At 42.8% G+C, this 27,479-nt stretch overlaps 1 protein-coding gene across 14 annotated transcripts in view; it reads left to right on the forward strand.

Annotated features, from left to right (window-relative positions):
* Positions 1–334: 334 nt before the first annotated feature.
* Positions 335–27,479, forward strand: part of SRPK2 (SRSF protein kinase 2) — a 253,782-nt gene continuing 226,637 nt past the window's right edge. For 7 of the 14 annotated variants that reach the window (XM_019451223.2, XM_019451226.2, XM_019451227.2 and 4 more), the window contains exons 1-2: positions 8,013–8,154; positions 8,739–8,793. In XM_019451223.2, the coding sequence (XP_019306768.2) occupies positions 8,028–8,154; positions 8,739–8,793 (182 nt within the window). In that variant the 5' untranslated portion in view covers positions 8,013–8,027. Of the gene's footprint in view, positions 531–8,012; positions 8,155–8,548; positions 8,649–8,738; positions 8,794–27,479 lie in introns of those variants that run through there. The other 7 variants (XM_019451225.2, XM_053897447.1, XM_053897445.1 and 4 more) reach the window with 5 other exon arrangements.

A 27,479-nucleotide genomic window follows, 5' to 3' on the forward strand; every position in this document is an offset into this window, starting at 1 on the left:
CTGAGTGTTGGACTGAGAATTCTCTTTCATTTCTACTCTTCAGACAATGGCCAAATGAGGGGTCTATAAGGATGCTCACTTGCAAATCAGAGGCAGTAAAAGAAAGACGGAATGACCCCTGGTGGTGGTTTAAAGAATATGTCCACATAGTCCGTTCGGCTTCCCTTCAAGAAATGCTCTCCGGGCCCCTCCTCTAAGCATGTGCTGTACTTGCATTTCAGGAATAGAATGTAGTGAAAATGATGGATTGTGACTTCTGAGGGTAGGTCACAAAAGGCAGTCAAGTTTCTTCCTTGCTCTCCAGGGGAAGCCAGACACTCAAGCCAGCCCTATGGAAAGATCAGGGGGAGGAAGTGAGGTCTCCCTGAAACAGCCAGTGAGGATCTGAGGCCCCCTGCTAACAGCCATGTGAGTGAGCCATCTTGGTAACAGATCTCTCAGCCTTCCTCCAGCCTCCAGATGACAGCGGCCTCCAGTGACAACTTCACTTTCCAGCTGAACTGCTCCCAAAGTCCTGGACCACAGAAATCGTGAGATAATAAACGTTTGTTGTTTTCAGTTGCTAAATTTGGGAGAAATTTGTCATGCAGCAATAGATTAGCAATGCATGTCTTAATGTGCATATATATAAGTACAGCTAATATTTATTGAACAATTAGATCCTTCTCTAAACATTTTATGTGAAATAACTCATTGAATCCTCACAACAAATATATAAGGTAGTTAACACTATCCCCATTTTTCGGATCAGGAAGCTGAGGCACAGAGAATGTGAGTAACTTGCCCAATGTTACCAAGATAGTGAATGATAAAACTAGGGTTTCAACCGTGCCAGTCTGGCTCTATTACTCTGCACTAACTTCTGGGTGAAATCGCTGCTTTAGTGGTACTAATGTCACTGAGAAATATGCTGTAATGAAATAATAAGAGACAGGCTTGGGGCGCCTGGGTGGCTCAGTTGGTTAAGTGTCCAACTTCAGCTCAGGTCATGATCTCACGGTTCGTGGGTTCAAGCCCCATGTCGGGCTTTGTGCTGACAGCTCAGAGCCTGGAGCCTGCTTCTGATTCTGTGTCTCCCCCTCTCTCTCTCTGCCCCTCCCCCACTTGTGCTCTGTTTCTGTCTCAAAAATTAAAAAAAAAAAAAAACATAAAAAAAAAAGAAAGGACACATAAAAAAAAGAGACATGCTTAAGCTTCATACTAGAAAGTATAAATTAGATACAAGGAAACTTTCCTAGAAATGTAAAAGCGTTAGAAAGCCTTTGGAAAAAGGCTAGGTTCTCATCTACTAAAGGCCTGAAGGAAGGTGGATTATATGAGCTCTCAAGTCTGTTTCCAATTCTATGACATACTAAATATACCTTCTAAGATACAGTAGGATTTGGTAGCTCTACTTGGAAATATTAGTGTGTAATTGGGTTTACAGCGTTCTGTAATTTTCTCTTATATTTAGTAAAAATTAATATGATATGTTCATCTTGAATTCTGTTGTACTTGGCTGGGGAAAAATGCATATGTATTTTCCTTTTCACTACTTTTGGACAGCACAGAGAAAAAAATATATCCAGTTTTTTTTTTTTTCCTTTTTCTCTTTGAGAGAGAGAGAGAGAGAGAGAGAGAGAGAGCGTGTGTGTGTGTGTGTGTGTGTATGTGTGTGTGTGCACGCTAGCAGGGCAGAGGCAGAGAGAGGGAGAGGGAGAATCTTTTTTAAAATTAAAAAAAAAAAATGTTTCTTTATTTTTAAGAGAGACACAGCACGAGAAGGGGAGGGGTAGAGAGAGAAGGAGACACAGAATCTGAAGCAGGCTCCAGGCTCCGAGCTGTCAGCACAGGGCCTGATGCAGGGCTCAAACCCGTAAGCTGAGATCTTGACCTGAGCTGAAGTCAGACGCTTAACTGACTGAGCCACCCAGGCACCCCAGAGGGGGAGGGAGAATCTATTTTATTTTATTTTTTAATGTTTTTCATTTTTTATATTTGGGAGACAGAGAGAGACAGAGCTTCGAGCAGGGGAGGGGCAGAGAGAGATCGGAGACACAGAATCCGAAGCAGCTTCCAGGCTCCGAGCTGTCAGCACAGAGCCCGAAGCGGAGCTCGAATTCACGAGCAGTGACATCATGACCTGAGCTGAAGTCCGCCGCCCAACCGACTGAGCCACCCAGGCACCCAGGAGAGGGAGAATCTTAAGTACGGTCCACTTCCAGTGCAGAGCCGGACATGGGGGTCTCATCCAATGACCCTGGGATCATGAACTTAGTGGAAATTAAGAGTTGGTTTCTTGAGCCACCTGGGTGGCTCAGTCGGTTAAGCGTCTGACTTCAGCTCAGGTAACGATCTCGCGGTCCGTGAGTTCGAGCCCCGCGTTGGGCTCTGGGCTGATGGCTCAGAGCCTGGAGCCTGATTCTGATTCTGTGTCTCCCTCTCTGCCCCTCCCCCTTCATGCTCTGTCTCTCTTTGTCTCAAAAATAAATAAAATGTTAAAAAAAGTTAAAAAAAAAAAAGGTTGTTAAACTGACTGAGCCACCCAGATGCCCCTAAGATATATCCAGTTCTAATACTTCCCCTTCTTAATTATAATATCCTTATGATTATTTTTATTAGCAATAAATATTGGTAGAATAAAATAATTAAATTTATACTCCCAGGATTGTGAGTTTGAGACCCATGTTAGGTGTAGAGCTTACTTGAAAAAAAAAAAAACAAAAAACTGGGGCGCCTGTGTGGCTCAGTCAGTTAAGCGTCCAACTTCAGCTCAAGTCAAGATCTCACGGTTCGTGGGTTCGAGCCCTGCCTCAGGCTCTGTGCTGACAGCTCAGAACCTGGAGCCTGCTTCGGATTCTGTATCTCCCTCACTTTCTGCCCATCTCCTCCTTGTGCTCTGTCTCTGTCTCTCTCTCTCAAAAATAATAAACACTTAAAAAATTTAAAAAAAAGAAAACTAAGAATAAAACATATACAAAAAACTTTTATTCTGTTTCTTTTTTTCCTTTAAAATTATTTATTTTTAAATTAAAAAAAATTTTTTTTGTATTTTTGGGGGAGAGAGTGAGCAGGGGAGAGGGGCAGAGGGAGTGAGAGAGAATCTTCGGCATGGAGCCTGATGTGGGGCTCCATTCCATGACCCTTGGATCACGACCTGAGCCAAAATCAAGAGTCGGACGCTCAACCGACTGAGCCACCCAGGTGCCCCTGATTTCCTTTAAAATGTTATTTGAAACTATGATGCATATCAAATAAAATTTTAGTTGTTTTAATTTTTTTTTCAGTAGGCTCTGTACCCACTGTGGGGCTTGAACTTGCCACTGACCCTGAGATTCTCACATGCTCTGTACGCACTGCACCAGCCATGCGCCCTGAAATGTTTCATTTTTAAATTTGCAGAGACTAGGTTTATAATCTATCATTCTTTCTGTAAGCACCTAATATAGGATGTGTAAATTGTTTATTGATAATTTGGTTGGTGTATTTTAATTCAATAAATTCAAAGCAATTCACAAATATTCTAGGTGGCAAATATACTTCTCTCCTAATTTATAGAAGTAAAAAGATTGACCAGATCACCTTGAGGCCTTTCATTCTTAGCTTTTCAGTGAGACTTTTCTTAAGTCTCAAAAGGTTGGTGTTTGTTTTTCAGTTTTTTTTTTCTTTTCATAGATGGTATGGCCATCTAGTAATCATAATCTACAATTCCCATGTTTATTTTGTTTATTTTCTGCTTCTGGCAATAGAATGTGAGCTCCATGTGGGCAGGGAGATCTTTGTGTGCTTTGTTCACTGCTGTAGATTCAGTACCTAGAACAATGCTACATAATAGGTATTTGGTAATTATTTGTTGAACAAATTAATGCAAAAGATCTAGCAAAGAGATTGGGTATGTGCCTCCCATGTAATGTTAATGATAATTACCGTGTACTGAATAGTTACTTATGTTAGTTGATTATCATATTGACCCAGGAGGATTGGTATTAATATGATTACCATTTTCCAGATGTTGTAATTAGGTAACTTGTCCCAGGTTATGCAGAAATTAAGTAGCAGAAATTGGTTTCAACATTGAGGTAAGTGAAAAAAGCCAGTCACAAAAGGACACATATTATATGATTTCATTTATATGATCTGCTTGGAACAGGCAAGTCTATAGAGAGAGAAAGGAGATTAGTGCTTTGTCCAAGGCTTGGGCAGGGAAGGTTGGGGGAAACGGGGAGTGACTGCTAATGGGTATGGCATTTCTTTTAGGGGTGACAAAAATATTTTAAAATTAGATTGTTAATTTTAAATGTTTAAAATTAGTTGTGCATGTGAATGTATTAAAAACTATTAAATTTTTCACTTTAAGTGGGTGAATTGTATGGTATGTGAATTATATCTCAATAAAGCTGTGGAAAATAATAGAAGAAACTGGTTTCAAACTCACATTTCTTTGGCTTCAAAGCTTTTAATCACCTTCTAGAAGGAGCTAAGACTGGACTCATGATGTTTCTGAGATTAGGTGAGGGAAAGGACAAGGTTTCCTGGAACATGCCAGAAAGTAAAGAGGTGCTCAAAAACCCATGGGGACATGTCCAAAGGACACTGCAAGTTGGAAGTGTCTTTTGTGGTCAAATATGGAACAATTCAAGATCAAAAATCAAAGTGACAGTAATTACTGTCAACTGTCAGTTGACAAAACAAAGAAAACAAGCTGAAAACAGAGAACAAAGGAGTGGCAGGAGAAATGAAAGGTCTTCCTTAGAGAAGACTGTTACCTAATTAATATAGATGGAACAGATGGAATGTTAGGATTATAATATCAATATTCTACCACCACTATAATAATAATTGATCCAGGCAAGCATCATCACTGGATGCTAACCCACAGTGTGAAAGATTCTTGAGGAAGAACACTCAAAGTATTACCCTCACAGAATTTTGTTTTTAATGTTTATTTTTATTTATTTTTGAGAGAGAGAGAGAGAGAGAGAGCGTGTGCATACATGAGTGAGGGAGGGGTAGAAAGAGAGAGGGAGACACAGAATCTGAAGCAGGTCCCAAGCTGTCAGCACAGAGCCCAAAGTAAGGCTCAAACCCACTAATCTGTGACCTGAGCTGAAGTCGGATGCTTAACCAACTGAGCCACCCAGGTGCTACAGAATTTTTTTTTTTTTTAATTGAGATGAAATTCACATAGCATGAAGTTAACAATTTTATTTTTTAAGTTTTTAAATCTTGTTAATGTTTATTTATTTTTGAGAGAGAGAGAGAGAGAGAGAGAGAGAGAGAGCACGAGTGGGGGAGAGGCAAAGAGAGAGGGAGACACAGAATCCAAAGCAGGCTCCAGGCTCTGAGCCGTCAGCACAGACCCTGATGCAGGACTCGAACCCGTGAACAGTGAGATCGTGACCTGAGCCAAAGCCGGACGCTTAACTGACTGAGCCATCCAGGTGCCCCACGATCTTAACAATTTTAGAGTGCGCAATTCATTTAGCATGTTTACAATATTGTAATTGTGCAATACACCTCTTTCCAGCTCCAAAACGTTTTCATCACTACAAAAGAAAACCTGTACCCATGTAGCTGGTTGTTCCTCATTTCCCCTCCTCCACCCTGCCACTAGCCACCACCAATCTGCTTTCTTTGGATTTGCTTATGCTGGATGTTTTCATATAAATGGCATTATACAATATGAAACAGACCATTTGTGTCTGGCTTCTTTCACTTGGCATAATGTTTTGAGGTTCATCTACATTGTAGCATGTATCATTCGTTTTCATTCTTTCCTTCTTTTTCTTCCTCGTTCTTTTAATGGGCTGAAAAATATTTCATTGTATGTCTGAAACACAATTGGTTTATCCATTCATATGCTGATGGGTATTTGGGTTGTTTCTAACCTTTTGGCTACTGTGATTAGTACTGCCACGTACATTTGTGTACAAGAATTGGAGTACCTGTTTGTATTTATTTTGGATGTCTACCTAGGGGTGATAATTCTATGTTTAGCTTTTTGAGGAACTGTGGGGCTGTTTTCCACAATGATTGCACCATTTTACATTCCCACCAGCAATGTACAAGCGTTCCAGTATCTCTATATCTTTGCCAACATTTATGTGCCATTTAAAAAAGGAATATGGTCATTCTAGTACGTGCGAAGTGGTATCTTATTGTGACTTTGCTTTGCATTTCTCTAATGTTGTTGAGCTTCTTTTCATGTACTTGTTGGCCATTTTGTGTATCTTTGGAGAAACGTATATTCAAGTCCTTTACCCATTTTTTACATAGACTGCTTTTCTTTCTTTTTTTTATTTTTGAGAGGGGGGAGGGACAGCAGAGGGGGGAAGAGATAGAGATAGAGATAGAGGTAGAGGTAGAGGTACAGAGAGAGAGAGAGAGAGAGAGAGAGAGAGAGAGAGAGAGAATTCCAAGCAGGCTTCCTGCTCAGTGCAAAGCCTGACACAGGGCTTGATCCCAAGACCCTAGGATCATGACCTGAGCCCAAATTGAGACTGATGCTCAACTGACTGGGTGCCCAGGCGCCCCCATAGACTACTTTTCTAGGTAGAAAAGAAAAAAAGCTACCTTTACCATAGAAAAATGATTACATGTAACATCACTAATAATGGAACAAACGGACATCATTTCCCTTCTGCTCCAACATACTGAGGATGGACACAATATCATCCATATAGTGTACCTGACAAAATTATTTCATTTGAATCTAATAGGGAACAGAGTGGAAACAGAGAAATGTCCTGTAGAAAAGTAGAATTGGATTCTTAAAAAAAAAAAGTCAATGCTATAAAAGAAAAAAAAAAAAAAAAAAACAACAACCCAACAACCAGGGATTATTCTAGACTAAAGGAGTTTAAAAAGACATGACAATTAAATGTAATGCATGATTTTTGATTGTATCTTGCATTGGAAGAAAGCCTGCTAAAAGGGACATTTTGAAAATTTGAATATGGCCTCTGTATATTGCAGATACTAGGATTATATTAATATTAAATTTTCTTGTTAAGATCATGGAATTTCGTTGATGTAAAATATCTTTGTTCTTAGTAAATACTTATTGAAATTCCAAGGGTAGAGGGTAACATTGTTTGCGAAAACTTGAGTGATTCCGCAAAAACAAAACAAAGAAAACTACACATGCACACATACAGGGAACGCAAATGTGATGAAGTGTTAAAAATTGGCGAATGTGGGTTAATATGGGTGTTCGTTATATTTTTCTCTTAACTTTTGTGTAGGGTTGATAGTTTCAGAAATAAAAGTTGAGAAAGTACTTATCTATAGAGGACAAACTGATGGTCAGCAGAAGGAGGTGGGTGGGAGGATGGCTGAAGTAGGTGATGGGGGTTAGGATTAACAGGTGCACTTGTGGCGATGAGCACCACGTGATTAAAATAAAAACAAAAAAAAGTTGAGAAAGTGAAAGGTTCGTGGTGTCTAAGCAGCGCTGTCCGGGTTCTGTTGAGTTTACCATCTTCAGAATAAGACTAGATCCTTTTATGAGTTACGAGTAAGGTTGGACAACCAAAGAGAGTAAATGGTCGGGATGGATACCTTTCCAAAACATTATAATTATATAAACAAACAAAGGAACACTGCAGTTATCATTCTGTCCTGCTATCACCTTGATTCCTATCTTTATTAGGGAGCATGATAGCTCCCTAATAAGACTTTGGAAAGTCTTTGCAGTCAGCTAGGCCTACATTTGAATCATCATCGCTGGGCAAACTGTTCAACTTCTTTAGGGGTCAATTTCCTCGTTGTAAGATGTAGACAATAACTGTTTGGTGGGATTGTTGTGTTAAATTGTTAGACACTTGGTGTTTTCTGAGCTGGGCTTTAATTCAGGTGCAAAAACTTCGTCCTACTTTCCATGCAATTTGCATCTTTTCCCTCATTAAACTCAAACAATCCTGGGGGGTAAGTAAAGGTGAGAGATAAGATGACTTCTCCAAGGTCACACAGCTGGTGAAGGACCCAGGTCTCTCCGCTCTTGGTCCTGTGCCCTTAACACACCCGCCAGAGACGAGGAAGCGGCGCTCATGGGGATGCAAGGATGTAGAGGTGCAAAGGGGGAGAAGAGGCCGCGCGAAGAGAGGTGGTGTGAGACCCGCGGAGGCGCCGGCCAAGGAAGGGCGCATGGAGAGGCGGGTGGCGCGACCGGCCGGGGTGCGTAGGAGAGAGGCTGTGGCTGGAGAGGGAGGGTCGCGCGGGCCGGGTACCCGAGAGAGGCGGGAGGCCTGGGCCGGCTGCGGGGGCTCAAGAGGCGGAGGCCCCGGCCGCAGGCTGGGGCGGGGGACGCCGTGGGCGGGAGTGGCGGTGGTCGCGGGGGGGGGGGTCACTTCTGCACAGGTGGGGCAGGCGGGTGGGTGCGGGGTGCGCAGGAGGGCTCGGCGTGGGGGTCCGGACCCCACCGGGCGGGTGGGGGCGGGGCGGGGGCGGGGCCGGCCGGGGGCGGGTCTCGCTGGGCCCCCCGCGGGAGCGGCGGCTGCGGCGGCGGCGCAGGCGCGGTTCCCGCCTCCTCCCGGCTGGCGGAGCGAGTGGAGGCTGCAGCCCGGCTCGGCTCGGCTCGGCTCTGCTCTGCTCTGCTCCCGCGTCGCCGCCGCCGCCGCCGCGAAGCCCCCCGCCCCCCTTCCGCCGCGTCGGGATGAGCTCCCGGAAAGGTGAGTGGCCCGCGGCGTCCCCTCCTCCCCGCCACGCGACCCCGCAGGCCGACCGGCCCGACCGTTAATGTGTGTCTTCTCTTCCCCCAGTGCTGGCCATTCAGGCCCGAAAGCGGAGGCCGAAAAGAGAGAAACATCCGAAAAAGTGAGTCCACGTCGCGCTAGACCCGGGGCCCCTGCCCCCGTACGGTCCAGGGCAGCCCGCGACCACGGAGGGGAAAGTTGCCCCGATCCCCCCCGGGCCGAGGGCTGATCCCCCGGGACGCCGGCGCTCGCCTCCTGCGCGCCCTGCGGGCGGCCCGGGGGGAGGGGCGGGCGGGCGGGCGGGGGAGGGGCGCGTGCGAGCCCGCGGCCGGCCCGCCGAGCATCCCCGGACCCCCGGGCCCGGGGTGGCCGTGGGCGGGGTGGGGTGGGGTGGGGGGGGCGGTGAGCGTGCGCACCCTCCCTGCGCGCCGCGCTGGCCCGGGGGTCGCGGGCGCTTCCCGGGAGGGGCGCTGGCGTCCGCCTCCCTGGCCCCGCCGCGCCGTGTGCGGGCGTGAGGCTGCTGCGTGGCTCGCACCTGGACGCGGCGGCCCACGAGGAAGAGGAGCCGAGTGTGCGAGAAAGTGAGTGTGCGTGTGTGTGTTTGTGTGTGTGGCCGGCCTTCTCTTCCTCCCCGGCCCCCGCCTCTCGGCCTTTTTTGCCGAAAACCCGAGCTGGTTGTCAAGTGGTTTGCCTGGGGCGTGTTCCTGGCGCGAGTTCAGCCCGGAGACCTGTGCGTTTCGGCGCTCGGGTTTTTTATTCGAAACTTTCTGCTTGGGCCGAGCGTCACTTTGCTTCGCGGCGGCTGCGCCCGGGTCGCGGGCTGCGCGGGGGCCGGTGGGCGTGTGCGCGGGCGGTCCCGGGCGCGGCTCCCCGGCCCTCATTGTGCCGGGGCGTTGATGAATGGGGTGGTGGTATTTAAAACGTGCCAGCCGGCGGCCACCTCCAGCCTGGCCGCGGACCGGAGTGGGAGCGGCCGGCGCCCCGAGATGAGCCTTTCCTGGAGAGCTGCTCCGAGACCGCAGAGCGCCGCCGCGTCGCTCCTTCCCGTTTCTTAATCCTCAGAACCTAGCAGCGTTCCACAGCTTTACTCCTTCTAGATTTGTGGCTTCACTCTTCCTTTTGAGCAAGCAAGGCTCTCTGGTATTTTTGCCCTACTGTAGGGAATGGTAGACCGTGATCCTTCTTGAACATCACGAGACATTTCTTGTTTTTGTTTCCTTTGGGGGACTACCTTGCAGCATTCTTGGGCCTCCCCCCTTCCCGCCCCGCCTGGGTCTCAGCCTAGTGAATTTCATACCCTTTGGTGGCATCTATAAAAACTGCCTGAGGCGCTCTGAACGCGGTGGTTGGTATATCAGGACACGATTTTCGTTCACTCCAGATGGAATATAACTTGAAAAGTATTTTCAGGGTTTCTCAAAATGTGGATCTTGATATAATAGTGTCTTTCATAAAAAAAAAAAATCACAAAAATAAAAAAAACTAGAGTGACAGGAAAAGTACTTATTAAGGACTTGAGAAACTGGTGGGTTAAATTGGATAGTAGATTCTTAAGATATTAAATCGGGGTGGATACAGTAGTTTCGAGATGCTTTAAAAAGATTAATGCTCGCTTTCAAGTCAGCCTTAAATTTGGGATTTCCTTGGAATGACAGAAGATTAGCCTATGAGTAAGGAGAACTAATATTTAGGAACTTGAGTATTGGGTTTTAAAACCAACTTTAAATTTAAAGCATTTATCGCAGAGTGCATTATGTCTAGAAAGGTAAAAAGGAATTGAAAAAATCATGTCCCCAGTTTTGGGAATGGCTGTGTGTGTGTACATATGTATGTAACATACATGTGTATGTTATGTGTGGGCATACATGTAGAAAAGCAGTTTTAGGTAAGTCAACGTGTGTTTCATATTTTCATATTTCAGGGTATGACTTTCCTAATGGCCAAGAGCCTTTTTTGGTGTGCTGCAGTTTGGATTTATGTGATACCTTTATAAAGAGTTAGTGTATAGCCACAGTATTCAGTTGTCACTCTCACGAATTAATCTTCCAGCGCTTTCCATTGTCCATTGTGTCCATGTGATAAGATTTGAGGGAGAAGCCCCCAGGCATCGCTAAGTGAATTGGTTGGTCTGCAAGGTAATTAACAAGAGGAGACCAGCCCAATTACATAACTGATTAATGAAATGCCATATTTTTGGCCTAATTCTTTGAATTAAGACATTATTTTAAAGGAATGCTTGATATGATTTATTCACTCATATATTCAGCAAGTATTTGCATGCCTTTCCTTGGAGATGGTGGTAGAACTTTGAATAAGACAAAGCTGCTCTTGAAGGTCACAACCAGTGGGCGTTGGGGGAGAACCCCAAAGAGGATAACAAATCAAGATTACAGTTGCAGATAGTGCTAAGAGATAGGGACAAAAATAAGATAGGGTGCCTCAAGTAACAGTGATATATGACATTTGAACACTGCCAGTCACTGTGCTGATAGCTTTATGGCCTTTTCTTCCTTGTGACGCCACTATACGGTGGGTGCTTGTTATTAATTGCCATTTTACAGATGAACAAGTATCATGCCCCGTTGGTAAGTTGAATACAGGCAGCCGGGGACTAGAATCCACTCTTCAGTCTCTGAGGAGGCGACATTTGAACAGAAAGTGGAATGAGGAGGAGTGGAGGGGAGTGGGGGGAGCCCGTTCTATATATGGGCTAGGAATGTTGGAGGAACCTGAGGGTCAGGGTGACCGGAGTGCCACGGAAGAAGATGGTAGCTGATGGCGGGGGATGAGAGTGGGTAGGGCCTTGTCCTGTAGGCCATTGAGAGGCTTACAGATGGGAGTGACAAGATCTGGTTCCTGTTTTAAAATAAAGCACTGGCTGTCGGTTTGGAGGACGGATTGTTAGGGGTCAGGGAGAAGCAGAAACTGGAAGCTGACCTGTCCAGCTGGGAAACCCTGGTGACTTGGTTCAGGGTGGCAGCAGTGGTGCTGGAGAGAAGTGATGGAAGGAACTGTAGGAGGCTGCTGGTCTGAGAAGAAGTCCTCATGTTACATTCAGCCCTGACAGGTTAAAGTCCTGCAATTAGCATAGTTTGGACCACAGTCCAGGTCTCCTGATGCCCACTGTTTTTGCTTTTTGATTGCTTCTCCAGAGGAGAAGGAGTAATAGGTCTAATTTCAAACTGTATAAATATAATGATTGGCAGACCTAAATTATGTGACAGTATGGGCCTGGCTTGATGTAATATGATCTACTTTTGTTATTATCTCCCTGTATATGCAAGCTGGCTTTTCATTCATTTTCATTCAGTTTAATTCTGTGAGCATTTATGAATTGAGCCAGTTCCTATAGGCTACTTTTTAGTAAACTGGAGTTTGTGGTTGTCAGGAATACCATTAAGATTTCTCTACTTAGCTGAGTCAGAATTTTAATCTCGTCAGATTGTTCCAGTGAGTTTAGTTTGTGGAATATTAATTGTGCTGCTTTGTGAGTAACAGGCAGCAGGGAAGGATCATAGTGTCATTCAGTCATGAATCTCAAGAATTAGCTAAATCACGTGGCTTGGGATAGTGTTGCTTTGGGGCATGAATGTATGTCTAAAATTTTTAAGGATGTATTTTTTTTTCCTGCATGTAACTTTTTTTTTTTTTTTTTTTTTAATGCTTATTTTTGAGGGGTAGGGGGTGCAGAGAGAGGGGGAGAGAGAGAGAATCCCAGGCAGGCTTCGCACTGTCAGCACAGAGCCCAACGTGGGTCTTGAACTTACCAACCCCAAGATCATGACCTGAGCTGAAATCAAGAGTCAGAAGCTTAACCTACTGAGCCACCCAGGTGCCCCAAGCATGTAACTTTTTCATTGATACATAATTCACATACTATAAGGTTTATCTTTCAAAATATATAATTTGGTGCTTTTTAGTATATTCACAAAGTTGTGCAGTGGTCACAATGATTAATTCCAGAACATTTGCACTGCCCCACCCCCCAAATAAACCCCTTACTTTATTTAGCAGTCACAATTCATTCTCCCCTGCTCCTACTTTGTTTTCTGTCTCTCTGAACTTACCTATTCTAGATATTTCATATAAATGGAGTCATACAATATATGAGTCTTGTGTCTGATTTTTTTTTTTTTTTTTAACTTACTATAATGTTTTCAAGGTTCATCCATGTTGAGGCATGTATTGGTACTTCATATTTTTATACTGCTAAATACTGTTTAATTCTATTGATAAACCACATTTTATTTATCCCTTCATCTGTTGATGGACATTCAGATTCTTTCCACGTTTTGGCTATAAATTATCTTTTAATTCCCTTAAACATTTTTATTTTATTTTTATTTTATTTATTTTTCATTTCATTTCACTTCATTTCATTTATTTTGTTTTTTTAATCTCTATACCCAATGTGGATGGAGCTTGAACTTACATCCCTGAGATCATGAGTCACATGCTCTACCAACTAAGCCAGCCAGGCACCCCTTGACTCCTTTTTTTTAAATTAAAATTTTTCATTTTGAAATCCTAAGACTCCCAGGAAGCTGCAGAAATAGTGCAGAGTTCCCTGTGTACCCTTCATCCGGCTTCCCCCTGGTGGTGATATCTTACATGATCATAGAACATTGTCAAACCCAGGGACTTGACATTGCCACAGTGCTATTAACTGAAGTAAGATTTCACCGGTTTTTACTTGTATTCTCTGTGTGTTGTTCTCTCAGATGGATCACTTGGGTGGATTAGTGTAGTCATCATCAGGATTAGGATGCAGAAGTGTTTTATTACCACAAGGAAACTCCCTCCTGTTCCCTGCCCTTAGCCCTAACCCCTGGCAAGAGTTTTTGCCAGTTTGAGATTGTTGTATACGTGGGATTATATAGTACGTAACTGTTTGAGATTCACTTTATTCACTTGGCATGGTGCCCTTGATACTCATCCATGTTGTTGGGTGTATCAGTAGGTCATTCTTTTTTAATGCTTAGTAGTATTTCATGGCATGAATGTACCAGTTTATCCATTCTTCTGTTAAGGATGTTTGGATAGTTTTAGTTTTTGATTCTTAAAAGTAAAGCTGCCGAACATTCATGCATAGGTTTTTATGTGAGCGTGTGTCCATTACTGTAGGATAAATACCTAAGAGAATGATTGCTGGAGAACTTATTGTTGTACTTGGACTTTGTAGCAGGTTAGCAGCTTGGTCTCTCCCTTTCTCTGTGTATATCTTTCCCTCTGTCTTTTTTTCCTCTGCACCATGTCTGTGATCTGTGTGTGTGCTGTTGGTGGTGGGATTCTGCCCTGTATCTTTTAGGCTTTTGACTTTCTGTTGGTGGGTGAATCCTGTCGGTTATTGCTTGTCTGTTCTCCGTAGTAAGGGTTCTGGCTGCCACCGAAAATGATAGGCATGGGATTGGTGGCCCTGGGTCAGCAAATCACAGGTGAGACAATTCAGGAATGCTGTCATGCAAGTTGATATCTTTCTTAGGTAAGCCTCAACTCTTCCCTGTGTTATAAATGCGAGCTCACAAGCCCATGACCTTGGAATACCTTCTAGGGAAGGTGATCACTTATTTTTGAGTTCTTGTTTTGTTACCCATTGTTTATTCATCAAATATTTCTGCTTACCACAATACACTTCAATGTAACAAACATATAAGACCAGATTCCTAGAGCTGGGCAGTGTGTTGTATGCTAGGAAGAGTAAGATAAATAAAGCCCCATTCTTACTGGCAAGTAGGAGAGATGTCTGTGTCTCATGGTCAGTAGGCTGTTGTGGGACAGATAACCAGTAGGTGCTGGTGCTTTGATTGATTGGTAAAGGAAGGTATTAAGAAGAAATCTTGTTTACTTTTAGCATTACTGTTATTCTAATGAAAGAGCTTTCTTAAAAAAATATTTATTTTTGAGAGAAAGTACGTGAGCACGGAAGGGGCAGAGAGAGGGAGAGAGAGAATCTCAAGCAGGCTCTGTTTGATCTCACATCGTGAACCATGAGATCATGACCTGAGCCAAAATTGAGTCGGATGCTTAACTAACTGAGCCACCCAGGTGCCCTGAAATAGCTTTTTTTTTTTAAATGATTAAAAGTAAGTAGTAATATGGTCTTGGTGGAAAATTAAGACAGTATAGAAAAATTTAAAGAAATAAACATCAGTTGTATATCCAGCAATTATGTTGCTGTGTTATCCTTTTACTTATGCATACTTTTTCACCAATATTATTGAGATATTCTTGCCATATAGCCTGTAAATTGAAGTGCATGAATATTTGGTACATGGAAAATTGTGAAATTTTTTTTTTTGTTGCAATAACATTCATGCTCTAGTCTCTTCCAAGTATGTAATACAGTACTATTAATTATAGTCTACTTGTGCATTTTTTGTTAGTTAAAAAAATTGAATTATAACATGTATGTGTGTGTGTAGTAAAGTGCACTAGTCCCACGTGTACAGCTTGATGGTTTTTACATGTATTTTTATGTGTGTTTTACATGTATTTTTATACCTAATAACCACCACCCAGATCAAGATACAGACCCTTCCAATACTTACCTCATAACGTTTCTCAAGCCTCTCCCCAGTCTATACCCTGCCACCCACAGGTAACCGCTTTGCTGATCTCTATCGTTATTGATTAGTTGCCTGTTCTTGAACTTCATATAGAATATATTCTTGAAATGAAATCATATAGAATATTCTCTTATGTCTGGCTTATTTTCACTTAACACATCTGGGAGATTTGTCCATGTTGTTGCAGGTACCAGTGGTTCACTGTTACTGCTCTGAAGTGTTCCTTTGGATGAATATTCCACGAGTTACTTGTCTATTCTGTTGATGAGTGTTGTTTGTTCAGTTTTTAGTCATTATGAATAAAGCAGCTATAAACATTCTTGCACATGTCCTTTTGTGGACATTTGCATTCATTCCTCCTGGAGATAGACCCTAGCAGTGGGATTGCTAGGTTACACAATAGCTATATGCTTAGTGTTAGTAGTAATGGCAAAAATATTTTCCCCCAGCTTTATTATGAGATCGGTTTTTTTTTTTTTTAATGTTTATTCATTTTTGAGAGGTAGAGCACGAGCGAGAGGGAGCATGAGTGGGGGAGGGGCAGAGAGAGAGGGACAGAGAACCCGAAGCAGGCTCTGCTGACAGCAGTGAGCCTGAGCCAGGGCTCAAACTCACTGTGAGATCATGACCTGAGCTGAAGTCGGATGCTCAACTGACTGAGCCACCCAGGTTCCCGTTTTATGAAATAGGTTGGATTGAACTGCTTTCCTCTCCCACTGTGTGACAGTTTAGGTTGCTCTACATCTTTGGTACACTTGATAGAGTCATTCTTTTTAATTTTGGCTATTATGGATATATATTGATATCTCACTGTGGTTCTCTTTTGTGTTTTTCCGAGTGATGGTGTTGAACATCTCTTCACATGCTTATTGGTCATTTGAATTTCCTATTTTGTGAAGTGCCTTTGTTGTTTTTTGCCCTTTAAAAAAAAATTGAGTTCTTTTTCTTACAGAAAATCAAGACACTTTTATTGAGATGTAATTTACATTCCTTACAATTTTTCTACGTAAAGTGTACAATTCAGTAGTTTTTAGTAGATTCACAGAGTTATGTTAAACTGGATCTTGAAGAGCCAGTAGTAATTTGCCAAGTTGGTAAGAGGGGGTGGGGTGAGGACCTTCCAGGCAGAAGCTAAGAGGGGGCGGGGCGAGGACCTTCCTGGTAGAAGCAGCATTGCAGTTGGTAGAAACCTGTGGAGGTGTAAATGGTATGCTTGTATTTCGGGAATGCGAAGCAGGTAGAAAAGGCTAGGGTGCAGGCTGTTGTGAGCTAGGAATGGGGCTCACGTGTCTTGAGGAAGTTAACAAGGGACTGGGGAGCTGTTAAAAGGCACAGGTTGAGATTTTTAGAAAGATTACCCTAACTGCTGTGTGGACTAGGAGATCCATTAGGAGGCTATTGGAGGAGACTGATGAGTATTAAGGAATTAGAATTCATTGGATTTAGTGTCCAATTTAATGTGGGAGCAGGCTGGGAGGGGTTTAGGATGAATCCCAGATTTCTGAATTAGCAAAATTTGTGGATGGTGTTGTCATTCCTCAAGATAGGGAATGCAGAGCGGGTTTGGGAAAAGCTGATGATGGCTCTGGTGAGGCTGTTAGGGGTGTCTGGGTGAGTCCAGTTAGAGATACTGGTCAGTGTTTGCAGCTAGAGCACTGGGAAGAGCTCTGGTTAGGGGATGTGAACTGGAAGTTGTTGGGAATAGCTGTTGGTGGCTATTGGTTGAAGGTGCTGCGTGTGAACAGAGGAAAGCCACAGGTGGTAAAGGAGGAGCCAGAGGGGAGAACCTGCGGACAGTGATTCCCAGAGCCTGAGGGAATCATCAACAGAATCACAGTTCGCAAAAAAGTTCAAGTCAGATGAGCCCCAGTCCTTGGCCTTTGATTTTGGCACATAGGGAGTCCTTAGAGACCAGTGCTTTCAGAGGAGCAAATTTGCATGAGTGAATGAGATGACGTGACAGCAGAGTCCTTTTTTTCTTTTTAAAAGATTACTCTCTGAGTAAGCTTTCTTTGTGTAAAAGAGAGAAGGTGGAGAGGGAGGTTCTTGAGAAGTGGGTCATCTTCCCCTTCCCCCATGGAAGGGTATAGCAAGGAGATAGTAGAAGTGTAGAGGTTGAAAATACTGGCAAGGGGGATTTTGGTGCAAAAGCCCTGAGTTGACAGAAGGGGGTGGGATCAGAGCGCAGGTTTGCTTTGGACAGAAGTCGGTGGCTTTCTCTGATATGAGGAAGGCTGTAGGTTGATATTATGTTTTGTTTTTTTAAAGTTTATTTAGAGAGAGGGAGGGAGAATGAGCAGGGGAGGGACAGAGAAAGAAAGAGTGAGGGAGAGAAAGGATCCCAAGCAGGCTCGAGCTGTCAGTACAGAGCCTGACGAGGGCCTTGAACTCAGGAACCATGAGATCATGACTTGAACCAAACACCCAACTGACAGCCACCCAGGCACCCCTAGACTGCATGTTTTAAAAAAACATGTTCCCAGACCTTGCTGGAATGTTATGTAATACATGATATAAGTGCCATATTATCTTTGGAAAATTAAAAAAACTGGAACACAGTAGTATGTGGCCCCAAGGGTTGTGGACCTTTGGTTAAGTGCAGTAAAGGTTGGCTGCCATGAGACTTCTGGTGTTGCTGGTTTAATTTTTCCTCCATGACGAATGCACTTGTTCTCTTGCATTTCCACATGAGTGTGTTGACTTCTCTGTTTCTGATGTAGTTCCATGTTGTTTTAATTGCTGTAGTTTTGAATACATTTTACAGTTTTTTGCTAGGCCAGAAGCCCTCCTACTTCTCCCATAAACACCTCATTACTCACATTTTCAGAATTATTTTGGCAATTCTTGCGTATTTATTCATTAAGATCATATTTCCAAGTCCCTCCTTCAGTTTGTGTTTGCTGTTTTGTTTAAGGTAATTGACTCTGTAGATTCATTTAGAGAGACCTGACAAGTTTTGGATTAGAAACACCTTTTTTTGGGGTGGCTCAGTCGGTTAAGCATCTGACTTCAGCTCAGGTCATGATCTCACGGTCTGTGAGTTGAGCCCCTTGTCTGAGCTGTTAGCACAGAGCCTGCTTCCTTGTCTCCCTCTCTCTCTTTGCCCCTCCCCTGCTCACACTTTCTCTCTCTCAAAATAAATAAGCTTTAAAAAAAAAAAATACTTTTTGATTGACCACACACACAAAAATGGTAAATATGTAAGGTGAAGGATGTGTTAATTAACCTGATTGTGGTAATTATTTTACAAAAATATGTACGTCAAATCATCATGATATATGCTTCAAAGAATATATACAATTTTATTTGTCAGTTACACCACGATAAAGCTGTTAAAAAAAAGTTATAAGAATCTTGAAATTGCCGTATTCGAGAACTTGGTTTTGGGGATTTATTAGTATCTCCTTCATTTTGTCTGTTTACAAAAAAAGGTTTTAAAACATGTTAAAAAATGCTTTTTGAATCTGATAGTAGTTTTCCAGAGCACATGATCTGTATTTTTAAAAACTGAATTTCTTCCCTGGTCTTACTGAGAAATAATCGACACACATCACTGTGTAACTTTAAGGCATACAGCATGATGGTGTGATTTACATATGTTGTGAAATATGACCAAAAGAGGCTCAGCTAACATCCATCTTCTTGTGTAGATACCATGAGAAAGAAAAGAAAATCAGTAATTTCTCCTTCGCTGAAAACTAATTAATGTTCCTGTGTACTGAACAGCAGTGTTAACTACAGTCATCCTGCTACACCATGTTACATCCCCGGGACTTACTCATTTTATAACTGGAAGTTTGTGCATTTGACCACCTCCCTCTACTTCTCCCTTCCTCCACCCCCTGCGTCTAGTAACCACAAGTCCTATCTCTTTAAAAATCTTCTTTTAATCATTTTTTTAAGTTTATTTATGTTGGCGGGGGGGGGGGGGGGGGGGGGGGCGGGGACAGAGAGAACGAGAATGAATCCCAAGCAGGCTCCATGCTGTCAGCTCAGAGCCCAGCACAGGGCTCTGTCTCAAGAACTGTGAGATCATGACCTGAGCCAAAGTCAAGAGTTGGATACTTAACCGACTGAGCCACCCAGGCGCCCCCAAAACTTTATTTTTTAGAGCAACTCTTAAGTTTATGGACAAGCTGTGAAGATAGGACAGGGAGAGCCCGTGATATTTATCTCTGTCTAGACTGAGCTGCGTCATTCTTGAATCTGTACCTGAACTGTCAGTTCCTATTTATCAGTTCATTCACAGCAGATACTTAATCCAGGTTGTAACTGTTTGCTGAACAGTGAGACATTTGTTTAGTTTTTCCTCATTTGTTTTATGGAATTACATTTGTTATCACAATGTAATGATTTACTTGCTTTTTAAAACAATTTTTAAAAATAGGCTCGTGTACAGCATTAATAAGGTTATATAGCTTAAGGAATAATTCTAAAAATGTGTTGAATTTACTTGCCCCCTTTTAAATTGATTTTTTTGGGCTGAAGTCTCTAAGCCTCCCAAATTAGTATTGATTACAGTGATTTCAGCCATTTCCCCCAGAAGGTTCTAGGTCAGTGAAGAGCAGCTTTTACCCCTCCTCCCCCATCCTGTCTGACCAGCTCCTCTGGGAATGATCTTCTATCCCCTGCCATCAAGCTTAGCATTACTGTAATCCTGATTGTTCATTTCCTCTTGTCTTGAAGATTTTTCCTCTTATTATGTTAAAGATAGGATAAGTGAGAGAGCCGTCTGTCGAAATAAAGGTTTTGTAAGGACTGGAGTGTAAGGAAACTGTCTCCTTTTTTGAGGGATAATTTTTGGGAAAAGACCATGTTTTATATATATGGACACATATGATACTTGATGCCAAGTTCTGAGCCTTAGTAGATAAGTCCTGCAAAACGTATTAGGTAATGTTTTGCCCCTGATATTTGAATTCAGTTCCACATTGAATGTCTTTGTAGTCAGACTGCTTTGCTAACAATCAAATTAATGATTGATATATCAATTCCATGGTGTATTTATTTCAGCTCTTGGACAATTATTAATGTAAATATTTTTAGACATTATAATTGTAAAGTCAGGGTCTTAAAATGTGGTGCCTAAAAAGATAGGGATGAGAGGAATCATCTGGGTGAGGTTGTTGGATGCTTTAAACTTTGAAATGTTGTGACACATGACTGTTACTCTAGTTGGGCACTGAGTGTGGGTGCCTATATCCCCTGTAGCACTGACATTTTGTAAATGTGCCCTTGGCTGGACTGTGTGAAAGGTGCAGGTTAACTAGTAGGGTGCGGAAGGAGTAAAGAAATAACTCAACCCAGGGGTACCTTATGACCGAAGCTGAAGTTGTAGAAGAGTTAAGATGGATGATCCACTTAGATGTGGGAATCCTGGCTCAGGGGAGTTCAGTGTTGGGTGCTTGCATCGGTCCCCAGGTGTGCCGTTTTTCTGGCATCTGGGGAACAGAGGTCACCTCTGCTGCTTCGGCTGCCAGCTGGCTACTGCTGCTGCTTCTACAGGGAATCTTATCCTACTGTTTGTTTATTTTTTAAAATTAAAAAAAATTTTAATGTTTATTCTTGAGAGAGAGAGAGAGAGAGAGAGAGAGAGAGAGAGAGAGAGGGAGGGAGGGAGGGATATATATACCATGAGTGGGGCTTGAACTGGTCAACTGCGAGATCATGACCTGAGCCGAAGTCAGACGCTTAACCAACTGAGCCACCCAGGCGCCCTAGATTATTTATTTCTAGAGTATCTCACTGAAAGATTTTTTTTGAGGGGGAGGCACGATGTGTTTTATCCCAAAATAGGATGTAACTGAATGTTAATTGCAGCATTCATGTGGCATTGACTCTGTCACAGATGAAACCCGTTGCATAAGGTAGTGGATGCAGCGAGGGGCAGGACTTTAGAGAAAGCACCTGGACAAGTGTTTTTCACCCTTACTTTGTAGTAGCAGAATGCTTTTTAAATAAAGTTTTACGGCGAGGTGCCGACTTCGGCTCAGGTCATAATCTCACGATCTGTGGGTTTGAGCCCTTGTTGGGCTCTGTGCTGACAGCTCAGATCCTGGAGCCTGCTTTGGATTCTGGGTTTCCCTGTCTCTCTGCCCCTCTCCTACTCATGCTCTGTCTCTGTCTCTCAAGAATAGATAAACATTAGAAAAAAATAAGTAAAATTTTATGGAAAATTCTATTATGTAAAGTGGAAGAAGTTCTAGGCAGGTTGACATGTGAGGGGTCCTGCTTACCTGGCCTTCTCCCTCATCCCCTGCGATGCTCCCCAAGCCAGTTTTGTGGACAGAGTTTCATATTTTCTAGGCCTGCATGTCTCCTTCTTTTCTTCAGTGAAGGAGACACGAGGGCCTAATGAACAGAAGTTACTTGATTAAAGTCACTTACCCTGTTTAGTGGCTGAGCCAGTTTGAGTGTAGACCTAGAGCCCTGGACTCTATACAGTGGGTCTTTGAAACCACCATTTGATCTGCAGAAAGACAAAGCAGTTCTGGGCCTGATACAGAAGATAAAGTTTCTAACCCCCTAAAGAGAGATTATTGTAAAGACCTTTTTTTTTTTTTTTTTATATAGCTTTTATTTCTTTTTTTAAGGTAATCTCTACACAGTGTGGGGCTAGAACCCACAACCCCAACATCAAGAGTTGCACACTGTACCTACTGAGCCAGCCAGGTGCACTGCATGAACCGTATTTTTTAATTCTTCCTTTTACTGTCAAAAAAAAAAAAAAAAAAAAAACCAACAAAAAACGTATATTCTCTTTCCCTGAATGGAAAGGACTATTAACATGCCACATGGCGCTGGGCTGTTCTGTCACATGCATACAGGAGTGGGATGGAAGTTACTTTAGGTAGAAAACTTTAGTGTACAGTAAGATTTTTTTTTTTTTTAAAAGATGTCACTTTGTTTGCTGTCTTAGCTTTGAAAACTTGTTTTTTGTTTTGTTTTTTAGTAGCTACAAGGCTGAGGTTTTCAGTATTTCTATAGCAACCAATGTCCTGTAGGCATAACAGTAGCAGAGCTGTTCTGTGTCCCTTGGCTCCACTCCTGCCTCCTACCTGCAGTGTCGTCATTGCGATCAAGAGACACTTGGAGATAAAAGTGTACTTTTGGGGGATCCTGGGCTTTGTAACTTTATGCTCTTAAAGTTGGAGTCCCCTTACCTGGTGTAAGGCAAAGGCTGTCTCACTTCCCCAATTACCTAGAAGATGTGATGGTTTCCCACTTCCCCAAAGTCGGATTTTTCTTTGAATATTCTTGACTGAGGTTGATCTTGCTATCAGAGGTAGCTGACCAGGGTTCGAGTTTTGAAGGCATCCCTTTTCTCAGTGGTAGATAAGTTATTCAGTGATTTTCTGAAGCTCAACTTCTTCATCCTAAAGTAGAGCTAAGAATACTTACCTCTCAGAGAGTAAATGTGAGGATTAAATGGGATTTACACACACACGCTCTTATTCTGTGTGGCGCATACTAAATGTTCAGTAAGTGGAGGGTATTAGTTTTATGTTTCAGTTGTGTTTTAGAGGTTTTTATAACGGGGAAAAGACAAGCTATGGAATTGTGATAAAATTTTCTTAAGTATCTAAACATGCAGATGCCTTTATTTTAGCTATCTCACATTTTTTAAAATTGCAGTGTAGTTGACACACAATGTTACATTAGTTTCAGGTGTACAGTATAGTGATTCAACAGCTCTATTACAATACCATTGGTTATATTCTGTATGCTGTTCTCTCATCCCCATGACTTACTCATTCCATAACCTGAAGCCTGTGCCTCCCTCTCCCCTTCACTCAGTTTGTCCCTTGTCCCTATTCTCCCTCTCCACTGGCAGCCTTATTTTCTGTATTTATGAGTCTGTTTCTGCTTTTTGTTTGTTCATATGTTTTGTTTTTTAGATTCCATGTATAAGTGAAGTCATGTGGTATATGTCTTTCTCTGTCTTCCCTTAGCATAACACCCTGTAGGTCCATCCATGTTGTCACAAATGGCAAGATCTCATTCTTTTTTTATGGCTGAGTGATACTCCATTGTGTGTGTGTGTGTGTGTGTGTGTGTGTGTGTACACCATATCTTTTTGCTCTCTTCATCCACTGATGGACCCTTGACTTGGGTTGCTTCCATATCTTGGCTATTGTGAATAATGCTACAGGGTGCCTGGGTGGCTCATTGATTAAGCGTCTGACTCTTGAACTTGGCTAAGGTCATGATCTCATGGTTTGTGAGATTGAGCCCCACATTGGGCTCTGCACTGCCAGTGTGGAGCCTGCTTCAGATTCTCTCTCTTCCTCCCTCCCTGCCCCTCCCCCATCACACTCTCTCTGTCTCAAAATAAATAAATAAACATTAAAAAAAATAATGCTGCTGACAGCGTAGGAGTGCATATATCTCTTTGAAATGGTGTGTTTTCTTTGGGTAAATACCCATTAGTGGAATTAGTGAATCATATAGTATTTATATTTTTAATTTTTTGAGGAACCTTCATATTGTTTTCCATAGTGTCTGCACCAATTTACATCCTTACCAATAGTACATGAGGGTTTATTTTTCTCCATATCCCCACCAACACTTGTTACTGCTTTTTTCATTTTTTTTTAAAAGTTTTTAATATATTTTTGTTAGTAATCTCTACACTTGACATGGGGCTCAAACTCACAATCTTGAGATCAAAAGTCTCATGCTCTTGAATTGACCCAAAACCAGGTGTTTGTTTTGTTTTGTTTTTTAAGTAAACCCCACCCCCAACGTGGGGCTCGAACTCACGAGAATCTGGGACCCTGAGATTAAGAGTCAAATACTTTATAGACTAGGCCAGCCAGGGGCCCCTTTGTCTTTTTGAGGTTAGCCATTCTGACAGGTGTAAGGTGATACCTCATTGTGGTTTTGATTTACGTTTCCTCTGATGGCTGGTGATGTTGAGCATCTTTTCATGTACCTGTTCGCCAGCTTAAATCTTTCTATACCAGCCCCTATAACTTATTTATAGGAGACATATTGTTGAAGCACAGGTCCTCATGAAGTTACGTCTAGAAATCATGAAAGAGATAGTCTAGGTCTGTAATTTGAAACTAGAATATGGGGATGGGGAGGAGGAGACAAAGCATGTGATAAAAGGAATGGGTGGTCCTTGTAGTCATTTTTAGATCTATTTTTTATTTTTAAATTACGTTCAGGCAGAATCTAAGAGGGAAATAAACATTTGTTATCCCATCCCTTGTTTCGTGTGGTAAATGTACTTTGGGTAAGATTGAAAAAACCTTTTTTTTTGTAAAGGGAATTCTAGTTTCTTGTTAGCTAGTATTGAGGCATCAAGTGATGTTTTCCCATGAAAAGAATTCTTTTGTTTTTTTTTTTAATGTTTATTTATTTTTGAGACAGAGAGAGACAGAGCATGAATGGGGGAGGGTCAGAGAGAGAGGGAGACACAGAATCTGAAGCACGCTCCAGGCTCTGAGCTGTCAGCACAGAGCCCGACGCGGGGCTCGAACTCACAGACCATGAGATCATGACCTGAGCCGAAGTTGGACGTTTAACCCACTGAGCCACCCAGGCGCCCCTGAAAAGAATTCTTAATAGAGTTGAGAACTCTGACTGACAGGGGTTCAGGTGGACATCAGGCCTGAACTGGGTGTTACTGTTCGGGTAGGAACTACTTTGTGGCACCGCCCATCTCGGAGACTTTGCTTTCCCGAGCTTTGACTCGTTTTTTCCACAAGACCAGAGAAATCCCTCCTCAAGTAGAGATTCTTAACTCTGTAACCTGAAGGTTTTAAAGATTTTGAAAATAGGTCTTGTTGTTCTTCTTCTTCTTCTTTTTTTTTTTTTTGATAAAGATGTAGTCTTGCATGTCACTGTGAAAAAGCACATGTGGTTGAACATGCCTTAATTTTAAGCTGGGTATATATGACATTGAGCTATATGAAATTGGCTTGTTTTCCCTAAATGTCAGATTCTATCAGCTCCCTTATGGTTCATCTCATATACATAAATAGCTAATACGGCAGCTTCTATTTATTAAGCTCTTGTGTCTTGGGCATCCTACTAAATGCTTAGTGTGTACTTCTCATGTTTAATTCTAACAACCTGAAATTGGGCTCTTTAAATTTTCAGCTGTCCAGAATCCATTTATCCTACTGAAAAGAGGCCTCAGTTTTTGTGTGGGGATTAGGCCTTATCTATTTTTGGTTCAGGTAATTCAGTCTCTTCCTGTTTCTCCTCACACTCCAGGGATAGTGTGTGTCCTGTTTCAGTCAGTGTTTTCTGCTCACTGGCCACAGTTAGAGTCCACCTAGAGCTCATCACAGGGCTTTTGTTGGAGGATCTGGAAGGGGCTTTTGCTTTGTTTGGCTTGACTGTGAGAGGTTGTGAAATGAAGTTATGGTGCCATTTTGTCACCAGGCAGACCCTGCAAACAGAGAACTGAGCCTAGCCGAGAGGTGGGGAGAGACTCAGTCCTGAAAATGATATTGAAACTCTGTCTGAAACAGGGGCTACCTGATGGATTTCCAGTTCCGTAAGCCAGGTTGGTTTCCATTACTTACACTCAAAGAGCAGTGTTATTCATAATGGCAGGTGGGAATAACCCAAATGTGCATCAACTGATGAATGGATAAAGAAATTGTAGTATATCCACGGTGGAATTTCATTTGGCAATAAGACAATGGATTACTGTCAATTACTACATCGTAGGTGTACCTTGAAATCAGTATGTTAAATGAAGGAAGCCAGTCATGAGTGACCAGATTATATTGACATGAGATTTTAGAACATGCAGATCCCTGGAGATGGAAAATAAAGAAGTGGTTGCTTAAGACTCGGGGCGGGGGGGTGGGGGGTGGGTGGTGGCGGGGAATGGGGAGCTATTGTTGATAGTATGAGTTTCTTTTGGGGGTGATGAAGATATACTAAAATTAATTATGGTGATGCTTATACAACTTTGGATATACTAAAAGTCATGGAATTCTATACTTTAAATGCATGAATTATATGATATGTGAATTGTATCTGACTAAAGCTATTATTAAAAGAAAAACAACCAAAAACTGAAAGATGTTACCAAAAAAAAAAAAACACTGAAAGAATTCTAAATTACTATTTTTTAAAAAATTTATTTATTTTTTGAGAGAGAGTGTGCATGTGTGAGTGGGCAGAATGAGAGAGAGAGAGAAGGAGAGAGAGAGAGTGTCCTGATGTGGGACTTGAACTCACAAACCGTGAGATCATGCCCTAAGCCAAAATCAAGAGTCGGACACTTAACCTACTGAGCCACCCAGGTGCTCCTGGATTACACTGTTGTTATTCTCATTTTACAGATGAGGAGCTGGGGCACAGAGATGCTGAGCATCTGGCCCATCATTGTTGAGTGCTGGGGGCTTGGAGAGCTGGGGTTCAGACCACTTATCTGACACCGTGTCCAAGCTTACTGTTGTACTGTGCTGCCTTTTTTCATAAGACTGATCCTTATGGAACTTTGTGGAGTCGGGAGTTCCTTAGCAATTACTTAATCTAACTCCTTCATTTTACTGATGAGAAAATTGAACCTCACATAATGCAGTGACTTACTCGAGATTGCCAAGTTAATTAGTGGCAGCCAGGGATTTGTGACCTACTCAGAGAGGCAGGCAAGTAAACAAGTAAGCACTGATCAAAAGTGGAAAGGGTGGAGAGCAAATAGAGGTACATTGTGCTTTGTAGAATTAAGGGAGGGCTCCGAGAGTTCTGATGACTGACTGCCCAAATGAATTTTCACTCAGGCTGTGACATTCTGAGGGAATAGGTGACAAACAGGGTGAGTGTGAAGGAGAGAGTGAGAGGTCCTGAGCATCTCAGCGCATACAGGGGGTCACAGCAGGATGCAGAAGGTGGGAGTAGGAAATTCTGAGTTTGTCTGGAAGCAGTGGCGGATTTTTGAGGAATAGCATGCTCACCTGCTTAAGATAACGGATGGGCAGCTACGTGGAGGAGGGCTGAGGCCCGTGGCAGAGATTGAAGATCTGGAGAGACACTTGCATGTTCTCGCAGTGATCCAGGTGTGAGGCTGGGTGGTGGTGGGAGGAGTGGGACGGAGGGATGGAATGTCTGTCTGCACAGGTGGAATCATTAGGACTTGGCAGCAGACTGGAAGCCGCTAGATGGTGAGCTTCTCGGGGCAGCTGGGTCCCGCCTGCCGTGTTTCCCTGGTGCCCAGCGCAGTGCCTGGCACCTTTTGCAGAAGGGAGAGGATTTTGATGTGACTTTGGAT

The sequence above is a fragment of the Panthera pardus genome, unplaced genomic scaffold (genome assembly GCF_024362965.1).
Source record: "Panthera pardus isolate Hobbes unplaced genomic scaffold, ASM2436296v1 HiC_scaffold_8, whole genome shotgun sequence".
Taxonomy (NCBI): domain Eukaryota; kingdom Metazoa; phylum Chordata; class Mammalia; order Carnivora; family Felidae; genus Panthera; species Panthera pardus.